We start from the raw sequence: 20,989 nt of genomic DNA on the forward strand, positions 1-20,989 counted from the left end.
GTAGATTCTCTACTCACAAGTAACTCATTCTCCTGTATCTTCCACCATGTTAACTGATGTGTCCATTCATTTTTGAAACTCCACCAAAATACAAATTAACTGTATATGTTCAAACATTGAGTATGAATAAGAACGAACACAACAAATAAAATGAATGTAGAAAGTACAAAACTACAAGTGGGATTGAAAAATCACTAATCAGCACCCTTGAGACAATTAATATTCTACTTACTTGCAATGATAGACTAAGTCAATGTTGTTGATCTCCCTACTGTATCAGCTAAGACTTGGGCACTGTGTTGCCTTTAACAGAAATTTTTAATATTCTATGCAAACAATTTGAGCATGTCTAACTCTAAATAGCACTGTGTAACATAATGCAGAAATGACAGAATCATCTAAAAGTGGTAGTGTAGAGGGCCTCACCTTGAATTCTGGAGATAATTTCTCCCAACGAGGTATAGCTGGCCTTCCATTCGCTGCTATCAGATACAATGCTCTAAGTGGGGTTTCTTTTAAATAGGGTGGCTCTCCTTCAATCATTTCAATAGCCATAATACCAAGGGACCATATATCAACTTTCTTACCATACTGCTTTCTCGTCACAACCTGCAAAAAGCAAATATTAATTGGTGAAACACAAACCCCCATACACACATCAGATCAGTACTTACAAATTTAATGCAAGAGGTTATGTGGAGTACTGCCTGCGTAACACAAAAGAGGTGTTTGCATTAACTATTTCTGATAATTTACTTCAACATTACCTGGAGAGAGAGAAAAAAACGTATCATCATACACTCCACAAGCAAAACAATACATTGATAATGATTTTATTTGAAGACAATTACACTTTCTCCTTTTTTATTTTATTGTTCATAATACCTCGAGTAACAGGCAATTTTACAGCACTTATTATAAATGCACTAAGAGAATTATTTAATCTACTGATGGATGTGACAATAATAACAAATTTTGTGATTATGTCTGTGTAATGCAAGGCAGAGTACAACGATAAATGCAAAAAAGTTTCAGATATAAAAATACTTCAGAAATGACTACAATATAGGGGTTACAAAAAGGAAAGAACATACACAAAACACAAGCAACTGTTCAATAGTCCAACTACACAGACATATTTGACTTCACACTAAGGCTGGCAGTTCAATCCCTTGACCTGTCAAGTATAGTGTAGCACGACTGAAATGGGACTCATACAGTTTCCAGACAATAACAGAGAAATTAAAACAGTCATGAAGGTGAGAGGGGACAGAGTGCAGAGGGGACAGAGTGCAGAGGGGGAGAGGGAGGAGGGGGGAGGGGGAGAGAGGGAGGAGGGGGAGGGGGGAAAGAGGGGGAGGGGAGAGGGGGGAGAGGGGAGAGGGGAGAGGGGGAGAGGGGGAGGGGGGAGAGGGGGGAGGGAGAGAGGGGGGAGGGGGGAGAGGGGGGAGGGGGGAGAGTGGGAATGGGGAGAGAGTGGGAGGGGGAGAGAGTGGGAGGGGGGAGAGAGTGGGAGGGGGGGAGAGTGGGAGGGGGGGAGTGGGAGGGGGGAGAGTGGGAGGGGGGAGAGTGGGAGGGGGGAGAGTGGGAGGGGGGAGAGTGGGAGGGGGGAGAGGTGGGAGGGGGGAGAGAGTGGGAGGGGGGGGAGAGAGTGGGAGGGGGGGAGAGAGTGGGAGGGGGGAGAGAGTGGGAGGGGGGGAGAGAGTGGGAGGGGGGAGAGTGGGAGGGGGGAGAGAGCGGGAGGGGGGAGAGAGCGGGAGGGGGGAGAGAGCGGGAGGGGGGGAGAGAGCGGGAGGGGGGAGAGAGCGGGAGGGGGGGAGAGGCGGGAGGGGGGGAGAGAGCGGGAGGGGGGAGAGAGCGGGAGGGGGGAGAGAGTGGGAGGGGGGGAGAGAGTGGGAGGGGGGGAGAGAGTGGGAGGGGGGAGAGAGTGGGAGGGGGGGAGAGTGGGAGAGTGGGAGGGGGGGGGGGAGAGAGTGGGAGGGGGGGAGAGAGTGGGAGGGGGGGGGGGAGAGAGTGGGAGGGGGGAGAGAGTGGGAGGGGGGGAGAGAGTGGGAGGGGGGGGGGAGAGAGTGGGAGGGGGGAGAGAGTGGGAGGGGGGAGAGAGTGGGAGGGGGGAGAGAGTGGGAGGGGGGAGAGAGTGGGAGGGGGGAGAGAGTGGGAGGGGGGAGAGAGTGGGAGGGGGGAGAGAGTGGGAGGGGGGAGAGAGTGGGAGGGGGGAGAGAGTGGGAGGGGGGAGAGAGTGGGAGGGGGGGAGAGAGTGGGAGGGGGGAGAGAGTGGGAGGGGGGAGAGAGTGGGAGGGGGGAGAGAGTGGGAGGGGGGAGAGAGTGGGAGAGAGTGGGAGGGGGGAGAGAGTGGGAGGGGGGAGAGAGTGGGAGGGGGGAGAGAGTGGGAGGGGGGAGAGAGTGGGAGGGGGGAGAGAGTGGGAGGGGGAGAGAGTGGGAGGGGGGAGAGAGTGGGAGGGGGGAGAGAGTGGGAGGGGGGAGAGAGTGGGAGGGGGGAGAGAGTGGGAGGGGGGGAGAGAGTGGGAGGGGGGAGAGAGTGGGAGGGGGGAGAGAGTGGGAGGGGGAGAGAGTGGGAGGGGGGAGAGAGTGGGAGGGGGAGAGAGTGGGAGGGGGGAGAGAGTGGAGGGGGGAGAGAGTGGGAGGGGGGGAGAGAGGGGAGGGGGGGAGAGAGTGGGAGGGGGGAGAGAGTGGAGGGGGGAGAGAGTGGGAGGGGGAGAGAGTGGGAGGGGGAGAGAGTGGGAGGGGGGAGAGAGTGGGAGGGGGGGAGAGAGTGGGAGGGGGGAGAGAGTGGGAGGGGGGAGAGAGAGTGGGAGGGGGAGAGAGTGGGAGGGGGGAGAGAGTGGGAGGGGGGAGAGAGTGGGAGGGGGGAGAGAGAGTGGGAGGGGGGAGAGAGTGGGAGGGGGGAGAGAGTGGGAGGGGGGAGAGAGTGGGAGGGGGGGAGAGTGGGGAGGGGGGAGAGAGTGGGAGGGGGGAGAGAGTGGGAGGGGGGAGAGAGTGGGGGGGGGGAGAGAGTGGGAGGGGGGAGAGAGTGGGAGGGGGAGAGAGTGGGAGGGGGGGAGAGAGTGGGAGGGGGGAGAGAGTGGGAGGGGGGAGAGAGTGGGAGGGGGGAGAGAGTGGGAGGGGGGGAGAGAGTGGGAGGGGGGAGAGTTGGGAGGGGGAGAGAGTGGGAGGGGAGGGGGATACCTTTCCTCATGTCTGGAATGAGCAATACACTTCTCACAATCAGTATCAGCTATCCCAACCTTATTCCAGCAACCTCAGTCTACAACGTACCTCCTCTCCAGGTCTGTAAACATTGGGGCCATTTTTATCCACTTTCTGAAATTTTTCACAAATATTGGTCTCTATTTTTTTAACTTTGTTGCTAGATATAAATTAATTACGTATGCATTCGGCGCAGTATCAGAAAAATCTAGAACTATTTTCAATAAAACAGTTTTTGAACTTACTTCTGGTGCCATCCAGTATGGTGTACCAACCAATGTCTGTCTCTTTTCATCTCCAACAATGTTGGCACAGAAACCAAAATCTGTGACTTTTACTGCACCATTCATTCCTAGAAGAACGTTGTCAGATTTAATATCTCGATGGATGATGCCCTGTAAAGTTTTGTTCAAGGAGATGAAATATTTCATGCCAATGACAGAACTTAAATAATTTAGGAGTTAAAGTAACAACTGGCTGAATAGTAGAAGCATTGAGTTGCTGACATTTACACAAAACAGAATGGACACTTTGCTAGCTTTTGAATGAATCCTTTTACATGCTAGACTAACTGACCATAAAAACTTTCCTCTCTGGCTGCCACCACTTGTTTCACAATGACCATCTAATTTTCAGATTCCACCACTCCTTATACCTCAACAACCTGATACTTTAGAAACAATCCCCATAGCACATACATCCCAGAATTACCTCTGCTCTCTCCACAAGATAATGTTACTGCACAATCCCAACTACCTATTCCAATTTTCTAAATTGGAAGTCTTGTCTTCCAACACTTGGATGAGCACTCCAGACACCAACTCAAAAAATTATCAAATTTATTTATATTGTACTCTTACTCTGAGCACCTCTACCCATCAACACCCATCCTCAACCATTCTACCCCCAGTGAACCATCTCACATCAACTTCAACCCTTATAGAACCTGGATCCTAGCTTGCTGACCTTTACCATCTGCCACATCCTCCAAAACTAAACCCCTCCCTCCAACAACACCCAAGTCAGGAAGTAAACAAACCCAAAAGACTGTTGTTGACCTATCCAACTAAAACTCCGACCATACAGAAGATTCATTCCTATCTGAGGGCATCACCTTCAGCCCCCTCACCCAAGTTTAACCATACTGGACTCATCAAAGACCTGTTCACCTTTTCCAGAGTCCTACAACTGACACACTTCTTTGCTACCAATTTCTCCAACCAAAGACAATCTACTCCCAATGCCTAACTTTGCCTCTCCCAGTACACACAATCACCCAACCATGGCCTGTGCCCTCCCTCATTTAACCATCTCCTAATTACCTTCCAGAAATTCATTACCTCCAACTTTGCCTCACCATCTTTCCCCAGGACCCTTTTCAAGAACACAAACTTCTCAACAGAAGATATAACAGCCATCTGCAACATCAAGACATACCCTGATTTAACCGCCCTCCCTGAAGACATGGCTCCACCACTGTCATTGTAAATCACAGCCCTACCACACTGAACCCTTCCCAGAAGTACAGCATAACCGCCAATCCCTACTCAAATCCTTAGGTCAATCTAAGAATCTTTCCTCTGAATCCATCTCCCACCTAACTCCAACAACACCCCCCCCCCCCACCACCCCACCCACCCCCACCCCCCACACACAGTTTCTCTCTACATGCTTCTTAAAATCTGCCAACAATCATGGATGCCCTAATGTAGCTGTTTACTGTGCTCTCCCTGAAAGAATCTCTGTTCTTCCTCGTGCATTCCTATCTCATACACTTGCTACCTGCCTCCTTGCCACCAGCCACCATTCTCCAGCCCTCTCTCACACTCACAGCCTCTTTTTACCTCACTCCCACTTCCCAAATCTTTCCTCTCCTTATTGACTCTACCTGATACTACCCCATAATCCCAGTCAACCTGCCAGACTGCAATCCTGGCACTGTGTATTCAACTGACAGTAACTGTACAATTGGTACTTTACTCCTAAATTATTTGAATACGGAACCATTAATTGTTATAAAAATTATACATTACATAGGATAACATGCATATATTGTGCAGCTTACAGCATGACACATCTCCTCAGAAAATTATTACAGTTAAAGAGAGGGGCCAAGATGATGTAAGCCAAAACTTAAAGTCAAGAAACTGCAGTCTCGTTCAGGTAATCAGCAGAAATAATATGTTCTGAAAACATTCACTGTTGTCGATACAACTGTGAAGGATAACATTTCAGAGATTTATTCACAATTAGAAAACATTAAATCTGAAGTAATAATTATGTTAAAGTATTTCGCAGTCAATTTCACCAACTGAACTACATAATACATGCACAAAATTAAAGAAAACACTTATAACAGGAAAGGGTAACAAAAGGAGTTACTTGTGATATTTCAACGAATGGAAAATTCAATATCCTTATCACTTCAGGCAGGGAGGTTGTCTTTATAGTCTTGGATGTTATTGAATTTAGCATATGTTAAAATTCAGCAGTAAGTATGAAACATGTATTTTTTTGTTTCCTACAAAAAAAAGTCCTGTCTCAAGATACAGGCCTCCAATGATGACACTGCAAACACCATTTTGAAGATGCAAATTTCGGAATTTTTTTTTACAATTCTGTATATCTGTAACAGAGCTAGATATTTTGTTAGAGTTTTTTTTTTATTTTAAAGATATTTAGTTAATGCTTCCTACAGTATCCTCCGTTTGGACATATCTGCCAAAGTTCTTTTACCTGTCACCTTTTGAATTTTTTTATAATTTACAGAAAAAAAAAATTTTTTTTCAAAAATGCCAATCCAGCAAAGTTAGATTTTGTTTCTGTTGATTAGTACCACGTAGTACCATATTCTCTGTAAAAGAGAGCTTCCACTTTTACGTTGGACAGGTTTTACTTTGAAAAATCATTTTTTTTAACTTTCAAGGATAATGTATGTCTTCAATGGAGTTGTTTCTTACTAATTTCTTTGTTACAATGTTTATTTCTATTGTTTTTGTTGCAGTTATTTCTTTTCACATTCATTGTTTCAGATACTTTTTACACTTTATTGTACTTTCTTGTCAGTTTCTTTGTCATGGTTGTTCATTCCAGGTTTCTGAATTGTAGTTGTTCAGTGCTAATTTGTTTACTGAAGAGGCTTCTAAGGAATCTGAGACCATCCAGCGAGTTCTGTGTTTTCGTGAGGAATTTCCCACTTGACACAGTTGCAGTGTGTTTTGTGAAAAAGACTGTTTGAAATGTCTTCTGACTGGGGCCACAGGAGAGTGAAGTGTGCTAACTATTTGCATATCCATAAAAGTGTGATATATAAGACAAACAAAGAAACAGACTTTGTTGAGGTTGGAAACAAGTGTTCTCACTTGAAGACTCTGTTTCAAAGTGAAGATGTTGCCAGTGACGACTTTTTTTGTTCTAAATGTTTAGACAGAATAACAACAATGATGCATTCATAGAGGAAGAATTAACTCCCTGAATCAGTCAGCTGTTAAGAAACCGTGCTCAGTGAAGTCAAGTCATAAGCTCTATGCATCAAGAAAGGGCAGATAAATTACTAAAGCTATGGATGAATACACTCTCAAAACTAGCCACACCCTTCAAAGTAGAAATTCCATCTTCAGAAGGAAATGAACCACAGCACTCTTGTACCTCTTGCCAGGAATTTTTCACAAATATCAATTTGGCTGTTGAATATTCTGCATCGTAAAGTGAAAAGGTGCAAGTTTTAACTGTAATTCCAGAGACATTTCCAAACAAAACAATTTTGAACCATGTTCCATCAGTATCAAAGTACATGGTAGGCAAAGCAAGAAATGTGAGGTCTGTAAAAGGAGTCTTTGGAAGACCAGATCCCTATTATGGTCATCCTGTAGAAGCAGTTCAACTTCAAATAGTGCAGTCATTTTATCTGGAAGATAAATGGGACTGTTCTCACCAGAGTGCCAACAAAAAGAGACACTATAACTGCTATAACTGTAACAACTGAAGGCCAAAAGTTGTGAAAGTGAAGAGGTACATGACTCGTAGTATTGAAGAAACTTTCGCAATTTATAAGAGCAAATATAAAACTTCATATATTGGAAGATCAAAATTTTATACACTACAACCTAAGTGGGTAGTTCCACACCCACCTAGAGATGTCTGTTTATGTGTGTACTGCATGAATTTTGAAGAAGTAACTATGAAGAACTTACTGGAGCATGTGACATATGACACCTTGGTTGGGCATGTGAAGTCATTAGTAATCTGCAACAAAGCGAAAGACTTGTTTGTTTCAACAATATGGTGACTGCCCTGGAAAAGGAAGACTGTCTTTACAGACACTTGGCCTGGAAGACGTAGCAGATAACTCTGCAGACATTACATATGTGACATGGGAGGAAAATAAACTAATTAAGAAAACTGTTGCCTTTGACAGTTTCATTAATGAACTTGATAAATGGTCAGTAAAAGCAGTAACACATCAGCATCTAAAGAAATTGCAACAACAACACATTGCACAAGTGAGAGTGTGTATACTGGATGAAGAACTATATTTAGTGCTTCACTGTGATTTTGCTGAGAACCGGTCTTCAATTCTCCCACAAGAAGTACAAGGGTATCATTGGAGAAATGACCAGGTTTCAATTTTTACAGGAGTGACACATTTTCAAAACAAGACCACAAGTGCTGCAGTTGTAAGTGATGACACAGGACATGACTCAGCACATGCTTTGTTAGCAATGTGCAAAATTCTTCAGCTGCAAACAGGGGCAGAGAAGATCATCATCATTTCTGGTGGTGCCCCTAGTCATTTTAAAAACTGTTACCAGCTGTTTGAATTGAGTAGGTCGCTTGTGCCAACGGACTGGGTATACAGTACTACTGGTCACGGGGAGGGGCCTTGTGATGGTGTAGGAGGCCTGCTGAAGCTCTATGCTACTAAACAATCTTTCCAGACCAAATACAGCTGCGATTCAGAATGCTGAGGATTTTACGAGAGTTGTGAAATCTTACACACCCACAACCCTCAACTTTTGTCCAAAGAGGAAATCTAAGAATTCCGTGAGCAGAAAAAAAGAATAATGGTCCAAACAAACGACCCCTGTGAAAGGAATTCAGAAGGCACATTTTTGGACTCAAAGTTATGGGCGAACTCATATTGCACGCACTTTTAAGAGCAAGAAAGAAGAAATGTCATTCATTTGGCCAACACCTCAGAAACAGTAGGATAATTTTCAGATTCACAACCTGAGAAGGGGGATGTTTGTGGCGTGAGTGTAGGACTGTGACTGGTGGATTGCAGAGGTTATAGACACCAGTCATGAGTTAAACGAAACTGTAGTGAACTTTATGCTACCACATAGACAAGGTGCTGGATACGGGTTTCCAGCTGAATGACTGCGTCAACGCCATCGGTGCTCACTTCCTGTTCACAATGTTTTGAAGATTGATAATATTCTTCTCGGGTGTGCAGCCGGATCATAGCATCATCTCGACACAATATTTCAGCGGTCCAACTGGCCGCCATTTTCAGGTGAGAGTGCTGGTACACGATCTTGCCGGAACTGACTTCTTAGCACAAGCAGCAGACCCTATATAGGCCACAGGGGATCTTGTATACACCGGGCTTCCTCAAACCCAAGTCATCCTTAACTGAGCCAAGAAGTGCTCTAATCTTGGCTGGCGGACAAAAAATACTTTTGATATGATATCTTTTAAGAATTTTTCCTATTTTCGAGGAAATGCTCCCACCAAAAAGTAAAAAAGGCACCGATTTGCAGGTATCTTCTGGAGGCTCAGGCGAAGGTCCAAACTGGAAAGCACGACGGATCTGTTTATGTGTATAGCCATTCTGCTTGAACACAACCTTGAGATGGTCTACTTCGTGTGTCAAGCTTTCTCCATCTGAAATGGCATAAGGTCTTCTCGCCAACGTCTGCAGGACCCCCGTACATTGGAACGATGGATGACAGCTAGAAGCATGCAGGTAATGTTCCATGTGCGTAGTGTTCCATCATCCTTTCTGCACACCAGAATATCCAGAAACGGAAGCTTTCCATCACTTTCCACCTTCATGATAAACTTGATGCTAGGATGCAGGGAATTAAAATGATCTAGGAGGCAGTCAAGAGCTTCTCTCCCACGAGGCCACACCATAAACGTATCGTCAACATACCTCCAGAAACAGGTTGGTTTTAAAGACGCCGTCTTCAGTGCCAAGTTCTCAAAATCCTCCATAAAAAGATTGGCGACTATTGGGGACAATGGGCTTCTCCTAGCCACTCCGTCAGTCTGTTCAAAATATTTGTCATTGAATAAAAAGTATGTCAACATCAGCGCATGGCGGCAAAGCTTGGTTGTCTCCTCATCCAGTTTCTCACCAATTACTTGCAAGGATTCTTCTAGAGGAACCTGAGTAAAAAGCGACACAACATCAAAACTCACAAGCAAATCACAGGGACTAAGAAACAGGGACTTCAATCTCTGAATAAACACCATAGAATTGGGAATATGATGTTCACATTTGCCGACGCGAGGGCCAATAACAGATGCTAAATATTTGGCTACATTGTAGGTAGGTAGGTAGGAGCCCCCAAATTACTCACAACCAAGCTTTTCCACCTGAAAGTGGAAGCGCTCTTTTTCAGGGAATGTAGAACTATATGGTACTAATCAACAGAAAAAAAAAAAAAAAAAAAAAAATCAAAATTTTATGATTTGGCATTTTTGAAAAAAAAGTTTTTCCATAAATTATAAAAAAGTTCAGAATGCTACAGTAAAAGAACTTTGACAGGTAAGTCCAAATGGAGGATTTCTTTGTAATCATAAAGCAATTATCTTTCAAATAAAAAAATGAACAAAATATCTAGAACTGTTCCAGAGATAAAGCATTTTAAAATTTTTCCAAAATTTGCATCTTCAAAATTGCATGCGCAGCGTCAACTTTGGAGGACTGTATCTTGGAGCAGAATTTTTTTTTTTTTTTGGAGAAAACAAACAAATACGTGTTCCTTACTTAGTCCTTAATTTTAACATATGCTAAATTCAATAACCTCTGAGACTATGGAGGTAAGATTTTTTCCTAGCCTGCCTGAATTGATATGGACTAAGACAATAAAGAAAATTATTAAAATTACCAAGAAACAAAATGGTTTGCCAGCACTTCAGAAGGGACAGTTCTTAGTTCAGTCAATAGAAATAGTGGCAACTGAAAATAGTAATGCTAGTTTTTGGAGCTGCGTGTTTCTTTCTTCAGGGAGGCAAGAGGGATTGGTTGCCTAACACTGTGGAGAGAGGTAGGGGTGGCAGCACTATGACCATCCTAAGTTGTGAGGTAGCTGTCAGCTGTGAAGAGAAGGGGAAGTAAATACGAAGTAGAAGGTAATGCAGACAGTAACATGCCAAACATAGTTCACCTGAAACAATTAAGATTTAGTTATAGATGAGACAAGTCACTAGCCAACTTCACCATTACCCGTAAATACTTCACCTCTGAACACGAGACCTACGAGAAAATCACAGTGACACCTATGGAAACCAGGATGGCCTCATCCCATGCAAACCTTTCCATAGGCCACATGGAAGACAAAATCCTCAATTCCACAGATAATATCTTTGTGGTCTGTACTTCTAGGAAGCTGAACTACTCCGATCTCTGCAGCTGATTAATTTATTTCCTTGATTTAAATTCACTTGGTCCTCCTCCAAATACATAGCCATCTCCTTGGAAGCTGACTTCCAATTCATTGAGGGTCACAGTCCAACCTCAGTACATACCAAACCATCCAATAAGCAATTTCAACTGTTGGCACATTGACCACATCAAATGTTAACTCTTGCCTTCAGAGTATGTATTTCTAGTAGATATATCTGGTTGAAATACATGAACACCTACACTACTAATCTCTCCCAGGTTTCTCTATGCTGAAACCACACCACAGATCTTGACCACAAACATCACCACTTAGCATCACCTAGCCTCATATGCCTCTCAATAGATTACTCTGCCAGAGCTATGAATTTTACAAGTCAAACACTGAAGTGAAGTCATCTGTCCCTGATAACACCCATGGTTGCCTCTCACTACTCTCCTAACCTCCACATCCTCCTTGTCAAACCATATGACATTCCTAGACCACCGTCAAAACCCCAAAGTTCTTATCTCTCCATGTGTTCCCATAGTACGAGTCGCTCTGTATCTGCCCGCTACCACTTACTCCAGCCTCATCAATATTTTAACATTAAAGGCAGAACAACATGTGAGATGTGTTAAATTTTTGAATAACTGCTGTGACATTTCTAAAATCTGGTAAACTGTTTTTCTAGAGCTTTGAAGATCTCTGATCTGTCTATACATGAAAGTTTTCTTACTGATTATTATAATATAGATTTGTTGTTATTAGCAGAAACATGTGGCCCATACAGAACCAAAATTTTCGAAGCAGGAAAAGGGGGGTGGAATGTAATATCAAGAGTTTATCTATGGTGTTCAAGCAATGACAGTATTTGAAGTATTTCTTTCAAACCACAAGATTTTGAAATATGATTTTTGAATGGTTCAGTCTTACTGTGCTGATGAGGATGGCTGTATTTTTTGAAGGAATCTCAGAATTTTAAGATTCATGCACAAATATCATGTACAAAAGTTACATAAACTATAATAAAGCTAATTATTTTTATTTTTATGGGTATGTATCACAGAAGATTGTACAACAGAGAACCCCACGAAACTCATGCTGCAGTTCCAAAGTCAACTGAGTATGTTTTAGTCTATCTTTTAACATAATTATTAAGTTTTGTCCAACTTTACCATCATCTACTGTTATGAAATTATGTCATATAACATGAGAGTACGTTGTGTGTACTTATTCCAGATTTCTATGAAACAGACTTTTTGAAACCACGTAGCCAAAAGAAGGTTTTTATTGGACTTTAGGTCCACACGTAATGTAAAGCACCATTTTTTCATATACATCACACCAAGAGAACCTTATATCCCATAATTTTTAATTCCAGTGTTAATTTTGGAAAGAATTGTTTCATCAAACAACACTCTTCACTTTTTACTTTATGATACATGTTTTTGTGGTAATCCTTTAACAAGGGAACATCCCCAAGTGTATATAAATGATCTTGATGAAACTTTGCGGGTGTGTACAGGGGAAAAATAATGCGATATGTATTTTTTGTTTGTGTTCAGTTTAACTTTTACGGGGTAAAATACATCCAGAGAGGTAACTTGGTACACTAGGTTTAGAGAGAATGTGTTCAAAATGATATACACAAATGGAAAAAAAAAAAAAAACACCAAGGAGGAATTGTAAGACAAAAACAAAAGTTGGTAGGCCTGTTTCTACATCTGAAAGATGGTGTCTATTCAAATTTTGCACCAAACAATGGAAAATCCAGGATGGACTAATGACAAAATTATGAAAAGGACAGATTGTTTCTCACCATATAGCAGAGATGCGTGGAGGTGCAATCTACCCTTTTTATAATATTGTCAAATTTTGCACCAGTTGCCTAAGAGGATGCAGATCAGGTTTGCTTTAAATACACACTGTAAAATTCATGACCCTACATTTGAGACTGGACACTGAGAGTTGATGTTAACTAAGAATGCCTTTAACGTGACAAAGACGACATTATCATAATTTTCTTAATGTGTATAATGCGCATATCTCGGTGTATTTCACTGCAGTTTAATGTGGAATCATTATGCGTGAAAATGAATTACTGGTAACAAAGACTAGTGCAAAACACTATCATAAAAATTGTCAGTATGTTGTCACATTCTGCAGTGTCAACAGTCATTAGCTAATTTGTTCAACATTACAGTGGGAGAACGGATTTACAATCCACTGAACAAGCAAACAATTAACCATTAATTCGACAGAATGCTGACCAATAACATCAACAATACCAATATCGCAACACGTAACCCTCCCTTTCATTTAAAAGCATTTTGCAATTCATGCCTTCAAAATGACAGGGGGTTATTTGTCAAAATATTGGAGTTTTGGACGATCTTACCCGGCCACATTCTTGTGAGTGAGTAACTTCTCCTTGGGCACTGTGTTGAACATTACAGTCTGAAAACTTCACAGGCTACATATCCCTAATCAATAAGAGCTGGGAAGTCCTCATGTACTATGTATGCAATCGATATGTTGACAAAAACATTTTTAAACCATGGGTGTTTAAGACCAAGAGATTATTACTTTACTTTGTTTCAAAGTCTACATCATGATACCATCTGCTATCTGAGTCCATCTCTGAACCATCTGATTGTAAGTTTAGGATGATAGTTTCAAGGCTTTTATCAATCTTCTTCTCCCTGTCAGACATTTTTGAAACTTTTCAGCATGCCACGCTGAAGGGGCTGCTGTCTATTGCTTCACTCACAGGCATTTCAGTATCTGTTATCTAGAATATTTCGTTTTTCCCCCCACATAGTTTGTAAACTGCGTGCAAATTACTTCTATCAGATTGTACTGACAATGATGCGGGTATGTGGTTAAACGGAAAACAGTGTGACCACACTCACATGTAAGAAAGTCAAATTTGTACATTCTGTTACTTGACTTTTATAAATTAACAAGTTGCAGGAGATCTGAACGAGTCCAGCTTATGTTGTCCGTAATATTTTTATTTTTCAGCCAGAACACAATACCCATTCCCTGGTGCTCGTACTTGGTACAGCTGAATGATAACTTGCACGATAATTATGATGACCAATTTTTAAAAAAAGGTATGGCAAGAATTGTTCAGTGAACGACTTCTTGAAAGTGACAGCAATCGTTTCCAAATGGTAGTCACTACTGTTTTTCTTACACCAAAATAGAGGTTTGCTCTCAGCAACCCAATCAGAAGAAGTACCTTGCAGCTGTCTGTGGGTTGTTGCACAATTCTTTTTGTGTTTTACATTGTGGTGATTGCATATCACATGAAGAGTCAGTGTAATTGGGGTGCCAAACTGAATAAATTATAATTACATTATTACCCTGTTATGAGTCACCAGATATCACGGACCTCTTATATCAAAATACTCTGACAATATACCACAACAACCTCCAAACTTTTGTCGGTGTTGTTCGACTTCACTCTGTATACGATTAGGTGCACAAAACATCTTCCCAATGTTCCTCAGATACCAAACAAAACAGGCATAATGGAGATTTGTCAGAGATGGGACTAATGTGACTTATGTGCCACAAATTCCAAGTTTCTGTGCATATGCTGAACAGCCATGGTGATAGAAATAGATTCTAGAAATAATAGAATTGCCTGCTGAAGGTGGAAATGAGTGATTCACAGCGTGTTACAATAACCCTCTTCCGTCTTATGATTCTGGAACTCCCAACTGTAAGACAAAGCCTGTTCACATCTGTACTGCGGACATTCAATTACATTTCTACATTTCCAAGACACTGGATACAGTTTAACTGCATGGACCAATGAGGGCTGATATGTGCACCAACTTGTGATAACCAATCTCTGAAAATATCTGTATATTTCCAAGCATACACGGCTATTTTTAAAGCTTCTGAATCTACAACAAACAAACCCTTTTCTTTTTACCAAAGACGCATTCTTACTAGTTTTGGATTCCAGCTGTTATATTTTAAAACATTATCCAGAATATTGTTATGATAATAAGATAGTCAGCCCCCCCATGAACCATGGACCTTGCCGTTGGTGGGGAGGCTTGCGTGCCTCAGCAATACAGATAGCTGCACCGTAGGTGCAACCACAATGGAGGGGTATCGGTTGAGAGGCCACACAAACATGTGGTTCCTGAAGAGGGGCAGCAGCCTTTTCAGTAGTTGCAGGGGCAACTGTCGGGATGATTGACTGATCTGGTCTTGTAACATCAATCAAAATGCCCTTGCTGGTACTGCAAATGGCTGAAAGCAAAGAAACTAGAAACTACAACCGTAATTTTGCCGAGGGAATGCAGCTTTACTGTATGGTTAAATGATAATGGCATCCTTTCAGGTAGAATATTCCAGAGGTAAAGTAGTTGCCCATTCTGATCTCCTGGCAGGAACTACTCAGGATGACACCGTTATCAAGAAAAGGAAAACTGGTGTTCTACAGAATAGTGTGAAATGTCAGATCCCTCAATCGGACAGGTATATTAGAAAATTTAAAATGGGAAGTGGATAGGTTAAAGTTAGATATAGGGGGAATTAGTGAAATTCAGTGGCAGGAGAAACTAGACTTCCAGTCAGGTGAATACAGGGTTATAAATACAAAATCAAACAGAGGTAATGCAGGAGTTGGTTTAATAATGAACAAAAAAAATAAGAACGTGGATAAGCTACTATGAACAACATAGTGAATGCATTATTGTAGCCAAGATAGTGAATGCATTATTGTAGCCAAAGCCCACAGCTGCCACAGTAGTACAAGTTTATATGCCAACTAGCTCCGCAAATGATGAAGATATTAAAGAAATGTATATGCGATAAAAGAAATTATTCAGGTAGTTAAAGGCAACAAAAATTTAATAGTCCTGGGGGACTGGAATTCAATAGTAGGAAAAGGGAGAGAAGGAAAATTAGTAGGTCAATATGGGCTGGGGATAAGGAATGAAGGAGGAAGCCACCTGGCAGAAGCTAACACTTTGTTTAAGAGTCATGAAAAAAGATTGTATACGTGGAAGACGCCAGGAAACACTGGAAGGTTTCAGAGATATTATATAATAGTAAGACATAGATTTAGGATCCAGGTTTTAAATTGTAAGACATTTCCTGGGGCAGATGTGGGCTCTGACCACAATTTATTGGTTATGAACTGTAGATTAAAACTGAAAAAAAAACGGCAAAAAGGTGGAAATTTAAGGAGATAGGAACTGGATAAACTGAAAGAACCAGAGTGTGTAGAGTGTTTCCAGGATAGCATTAGGGAACGACTGACAAGCACAGAGGAAAGAAATACAATAGAAGAAGAATGGTTAGCTTTGAGAGATTAAATTGTGAAGGCAGCAGAGGATCAAGTACGTAAAAAGACGAGGGCTAGTAGAAATCCTCGGGTAACAGAAGAGAGATTGAATTTAATTGATGAAAGGAGAAAATATAAAAATGCAGTAAATGAGGTAGGTGAAAAGGAATACAAATGTCTTAAAAACGAGACTGACAGTAAGTGCAAAGTGGCTAAGCAGGGATGGCTAGAGGACAAATGTAAGGATGTAGAGGCATATATCACTAGGGGTAAGATAGATACTGCCTACAGGAAAATTAAAGAGACCTTTGGAGAAAAGAGAACCACCTGCATGAATATCAAGAGTTCAGATGGAAAACCAGTCCTAAGCAAAGAAAGAAAAGCAGGAAGTTGGAAGGAGTATATAGAGGGTCTATATAAGGGTGATGTACTTGAGGGCCACATTATGAAAACTGAAGAGGATTTAGATGAAGATGAAATGGGAGACATGATACTGTGTGAAGAATAAGACAGAGCACTGAAAGACCTAAGTCAAACCAAGGCCCTGGGAGTACACAATGTTCCATTAGAACTTCTGATAGCCTCAGGAGGGCCAGCCCTGACAAAACTCTACCATCTGGTGAGCAAGATGTACGAGACAGATGAAATACCCTCCAACTTCAAGAAGAATATAATAATTCTGATCCCAAAGAAAACAGGTGTTGACAGATGTGAAAATTACTGAACTATCAGTTTAATAAAATACTAACACGAATTATTTACAGAAGGATGGGAAAACCGGTAGAAGCCAACCACGGGGAAGGTCAGTTTGGATTCCGTAGAAATGTTGGAACACACAAGGCAGTACTGACCCTATGACTTATCTTAAAACACAGATTAAGGAAAGGAAAACCTACGTTTCTAGCATTTGTAGACTTAGAGAAAGCTTTTGACAATGTCAAATGGAATACTCCCTCTCAAATTCTGTAGGTGGCAGAGGACAAATACAGGGAGCGAAAGGCTATTTACAATTTGTACAGAAACCAGGTGGCAGTTATAAGAGTCGAGGGACATGAAAGGGAAACAGTGATTGGGAGGGAGTGAGACGGGGTTGTAGCCTATCCCCGATCTTATTCAATCTATAAATTGAGCAAGCAGCAAAGGAATTAAAATCCATGGAGAAGAAATAAAGACTTTGAGGTTTGCCAGTTTTGTAATTCTGTCCGAGACAGCAAAGGAGTTGGGAGAGCAGTTGAACAGAATGGACAGTGTCTTGAAAGGAAGATGAAAGATGAGTAAAACAAGGATAACGGAATGTAGTTGAATTAAACCAGGTGATGCTGAGGGAGTTAGATTAGGAAATGAGACACTTAAAGTAGTGCATGACTTTTGCTATTTGGGGAGCAAAATAACTGATGATGGTTGAAGGAAAGAGTATATAAAATGTAGACTGGCTATGACAAGGAAAGCGTTTCTGAAGAAAAATTTGTTAACATCGAGTACAGATTTAAATGTCAGGAAGTCCTTTCTGAAAGTATTTGTCTGGGGTTTAGCCATGTATGGATGTTTGTCTGGGGTTTAGCCATGTATGGATGTTTGTCTGGGGTGTAGCCATGTATGGATGTTTGTCTGGGGTGTAGCCATGTATGGATGTTTGTCTGGGGTGTAGCCATGTATGGATGTTTGTCTGGGGTGTAGCCATGTATGGATGTTTGTCTGGGGTGTAGCCATGTATGGATGTTTGTCTGGGGTGTAGCCATGTATGGATGTTTGTCTGGGGTGTAGCCATGTATGGATGTTTGTCTGGGGTGTAGCCATGTATGGATGTTTGTCTGGGGTGTAGCCATGTATGGATGTTTGTCTGGGGTGTAGCCATGTATGGATGTTTGTCTGGGGTGTAGCCATGTATGGATGTTTGTCTGGGGTGTAGCCATGTATGGATGTTTGTCTGGGGTGTAGCCATGTATGGATGTTTGTCTGGGGTGTAGCCATGTATGGATGTTTGTCTGGGGTGTAGCCATGTATGGATGTTTGTCTGGGGTGTAGTCATGTATGGATGTGAAACATGGACAATAAATAGTTTAGATAAGAAGAGAACAGAAGCTTTCAAAATGTGGTGCTACAGAAGAATGCTGAAGATTAGATGGGTAGATCACGTGACTAATGAGGAGGTACTGAATAGAAGTGGGTAGAAGAGGAATTTGTGGCACAACTTGACTAGAAGAATGGATAGGTTGGTACGGCACATTCTGAAGCATCAAGGGATCACCAATTAGTACTGGAGGGATGTATGGAGGGTAAAAATCATAGAGGGAGACCAAGAGATGATGAATACACAAAGCAGATTCAGAAAGATGTAGGTTGCAGTAGTTACTCGGAGATGATGAAGCTTGCACAGGATAGAGTAGTATGGAGAGCTGCATCCAACCAGTCTCTGGACTGAAAACCACAACAACAAGATAGTCAGCTTACTGCACTTAAAAATTTGAGTGTAATGTCAAACACTCACCTTCCCATGAAGAAAGCTTACAGCCTTAAGAACTTCCCTGCAAACGGCTGCTATCTGACCTTCTTTCATAACAGTCTCTGTTACTACATCAGTAAGAGGACCACCATCAAGTAACTCCATGATCACCTAAAATTATTAATATTGTCACATCAATATTTAAATAATGTGGGCATAAGTACATGCATTATCTCTCCCCAAAACACACACACACACACACACACACACACACACACACACACACACACACACACACACACACACACACAGAATAATAATAATAATAATAATAATAATAATAATAATTAGTGAATGCAAAGGAAGTTATATAAAATTCACCTCTGTTTGCAGCATAATTATTATATACATTTTTTTACACTTGTTAGCTCCTAATATACAATCTTTGCCTAGTTCAGTTTATAGAAAGTGTGTGTAACGTAAATATGACTAAAAAAAGCAACCAGTAAGCACTGATGGGTTACCTATGCCATCAAAGCCTCCATGTAACTTTGAACCATTTACCAATATTTTTTCCCCTTATACTATCAGACAGTCTCACAACTTGCCCAGAAATTTTGTACATACAATTTGCCTATGTCATATTAATTTACACAAATGCACCTGACGCTAGAGGTGTAATCCTTCAAAACACATAGTGAGGAGAAAAATAAATGTGACTGGTTACAGTATTTGTAGTTTCAATTTAAGTGGTATACTGAATTAAATAAATGGCTGATACGTGTGAGGCATCCTTCCTGAAGTCTAGCTTTCTCATTTCACAAGATTTCACATTGATCATTTACTTCTATAATAAGCTAAAAGAATAATGATATCCAGCTAAAAGGACATTCAAAGTTCACAAGGATGAGATGAGTATGTTCAACACTATGGAAATACTGGACAATTAGCTCAAAGGACATGTAAGTACAGAGTTGTAGTGGTGGAAAATATACGAAAGAAGAAAAACCTACTAAAGAAAAAGAAAGAAAACACACATTTAAAATTAAAGTATTACTTGAAAGCTTTCCTGTTGACCTTCGTAAAAAAAACACACACACACACACACACACACACACACACACACACACACACACACACACCAAAATCAAAATAAGTTGTTGTAATAAGACAGGGCACATGCCAGGAATATGCATGATTATAGACAAGGCCAGTTAACAACAAAACAGTTTCACTGTTACAGTAGCACACCTTGTACCAAGTGTAGATTAACCATATCATCACACGCTTCAATTAATATTATAATATTAAAATTCATTGTAAAATGAAGAAATTTTCCAGCAGGTGAGAACTCACAGGTTTTGGAGAAAACACTAATTTTTAAAAAATTCATCAAATAAGTTTCAGATGTTACTTTTTATGTATTTTGATTTAGAACAGATTAAATCATGCATTAGTAGGTGAGAAACACATCAGGAAGCAACGAAAAAGCTGTAGGAACAATACAGAAATTTACCTTATAGATTCCCCACTCTGGTGAGAATAAGCTGCATCCACAAAAAAGCAAGAGAAAGTGAAATTTTATAACAAAATTCAGAATTTCAGTATCAACAAGTACTAAAACTAAAATACCACTTTACACAGATTATTTTCTGTGTAAAATCTATCATCAAATCAGGAAATTAAAATTCCAAAATAAAACTTAATGTGACTATTAAAAGATTTTCAACTCACACACATATAGTAACTTCACAATATTTCTTTTTTGTGCTTAATTTTACACTTGAAATATACACAGCAATAACAGAGGTGAATTAGCAATAACATTTTCTGTGACTGTGTAAGCTTCGCACAAACATCAGTGTTGAGTCCAAGTCAAAATATTTAACTAACAGGTAACAAGCTAAACTATGCCAACAATCTGTTGTACTAATGTAGATACTGAAAACAAAAACAAACAAAACATTAAAACAGAAGTAACATATTACATTTAACTATTTTTCTTTTTTTAACTATTAAATCTTTTGTACAGACATGGACATCAAAATAACAATCATATATCAATGATGATAGTTGGTAAAGTATGGCTGAGTAACAAGTGGCATGGAGGAACTTTTGCTCCTTCATTTCAATGCTGACAAAAACTTCTACCACTCATATTATACTTACATCCTCAAATCTTTATGTATTATGTTTCTATCTAACATCCCTATCACTCTTAGTCCAAATTATGCCACACACTTTCATGTTATTGTGGGTGCTGAAAAATGCTTTCAGTTTGTAATCTTGATTTTTTATTTTGTTCTGCCAGCTAGTATTTGTATGCCAGGTTACACAGTCAATAAATGTCTTCTTCCATTTCAGCCTACCCCTCCTCCCCCCTTTTCCCTCAACCTCATCCACCAAATAGTT

At 41.0% G+C, this 20,989-nt stretch overlaps 1 protein-coding gene across 2 annotated transcripts in view; it reads right to left on the reverse strand.

The window, feature by feature from the left end:
• Positions 1–20,989, reverse strand: part of LOC126183421 (serine/threonine-protein kinase Pak) — a 113,103-nt gene that overhangs the window by 12,013 nt on the left and 80,101 nt on the right. For both annotated transcript variants that reach the window (XM_049925372.1, XM_049925373.1), the window contains exons 7-9: positions 18,623–18,748; positions 3,453–3,602; positions 427–609 (exon numbers count right to left, since the gene is read on the reverse strand). In XM_049925372.1, the coding sequence (XP_049781329.1) occupies positions 427–609; positions 3,453–3,602; positions 18,623–18,748 (459 nt within the window). The remainder of the gene's footprint in view (positions 1–426; positions 610–3,452; positions 3,603–18,622; positions 18,749–20,989) is intronic.

The sequence above is a fragment of the Schistocerca cancellata genome, chromosome 4 (assembly GCF_023864275.1).
Source record: "Schistocerca cancellata isolate TAMUIC-IGC-003103 chromosome 4, iqSchCanc2.1, whole genome shotgun sequence".
NCBI classification, from domain to species: Eukaryota; Metazoa; Arthropoda; class Insecta; order Orthoptera; family Acrididae; genus Schistocerca; species Schistocerca cancellata.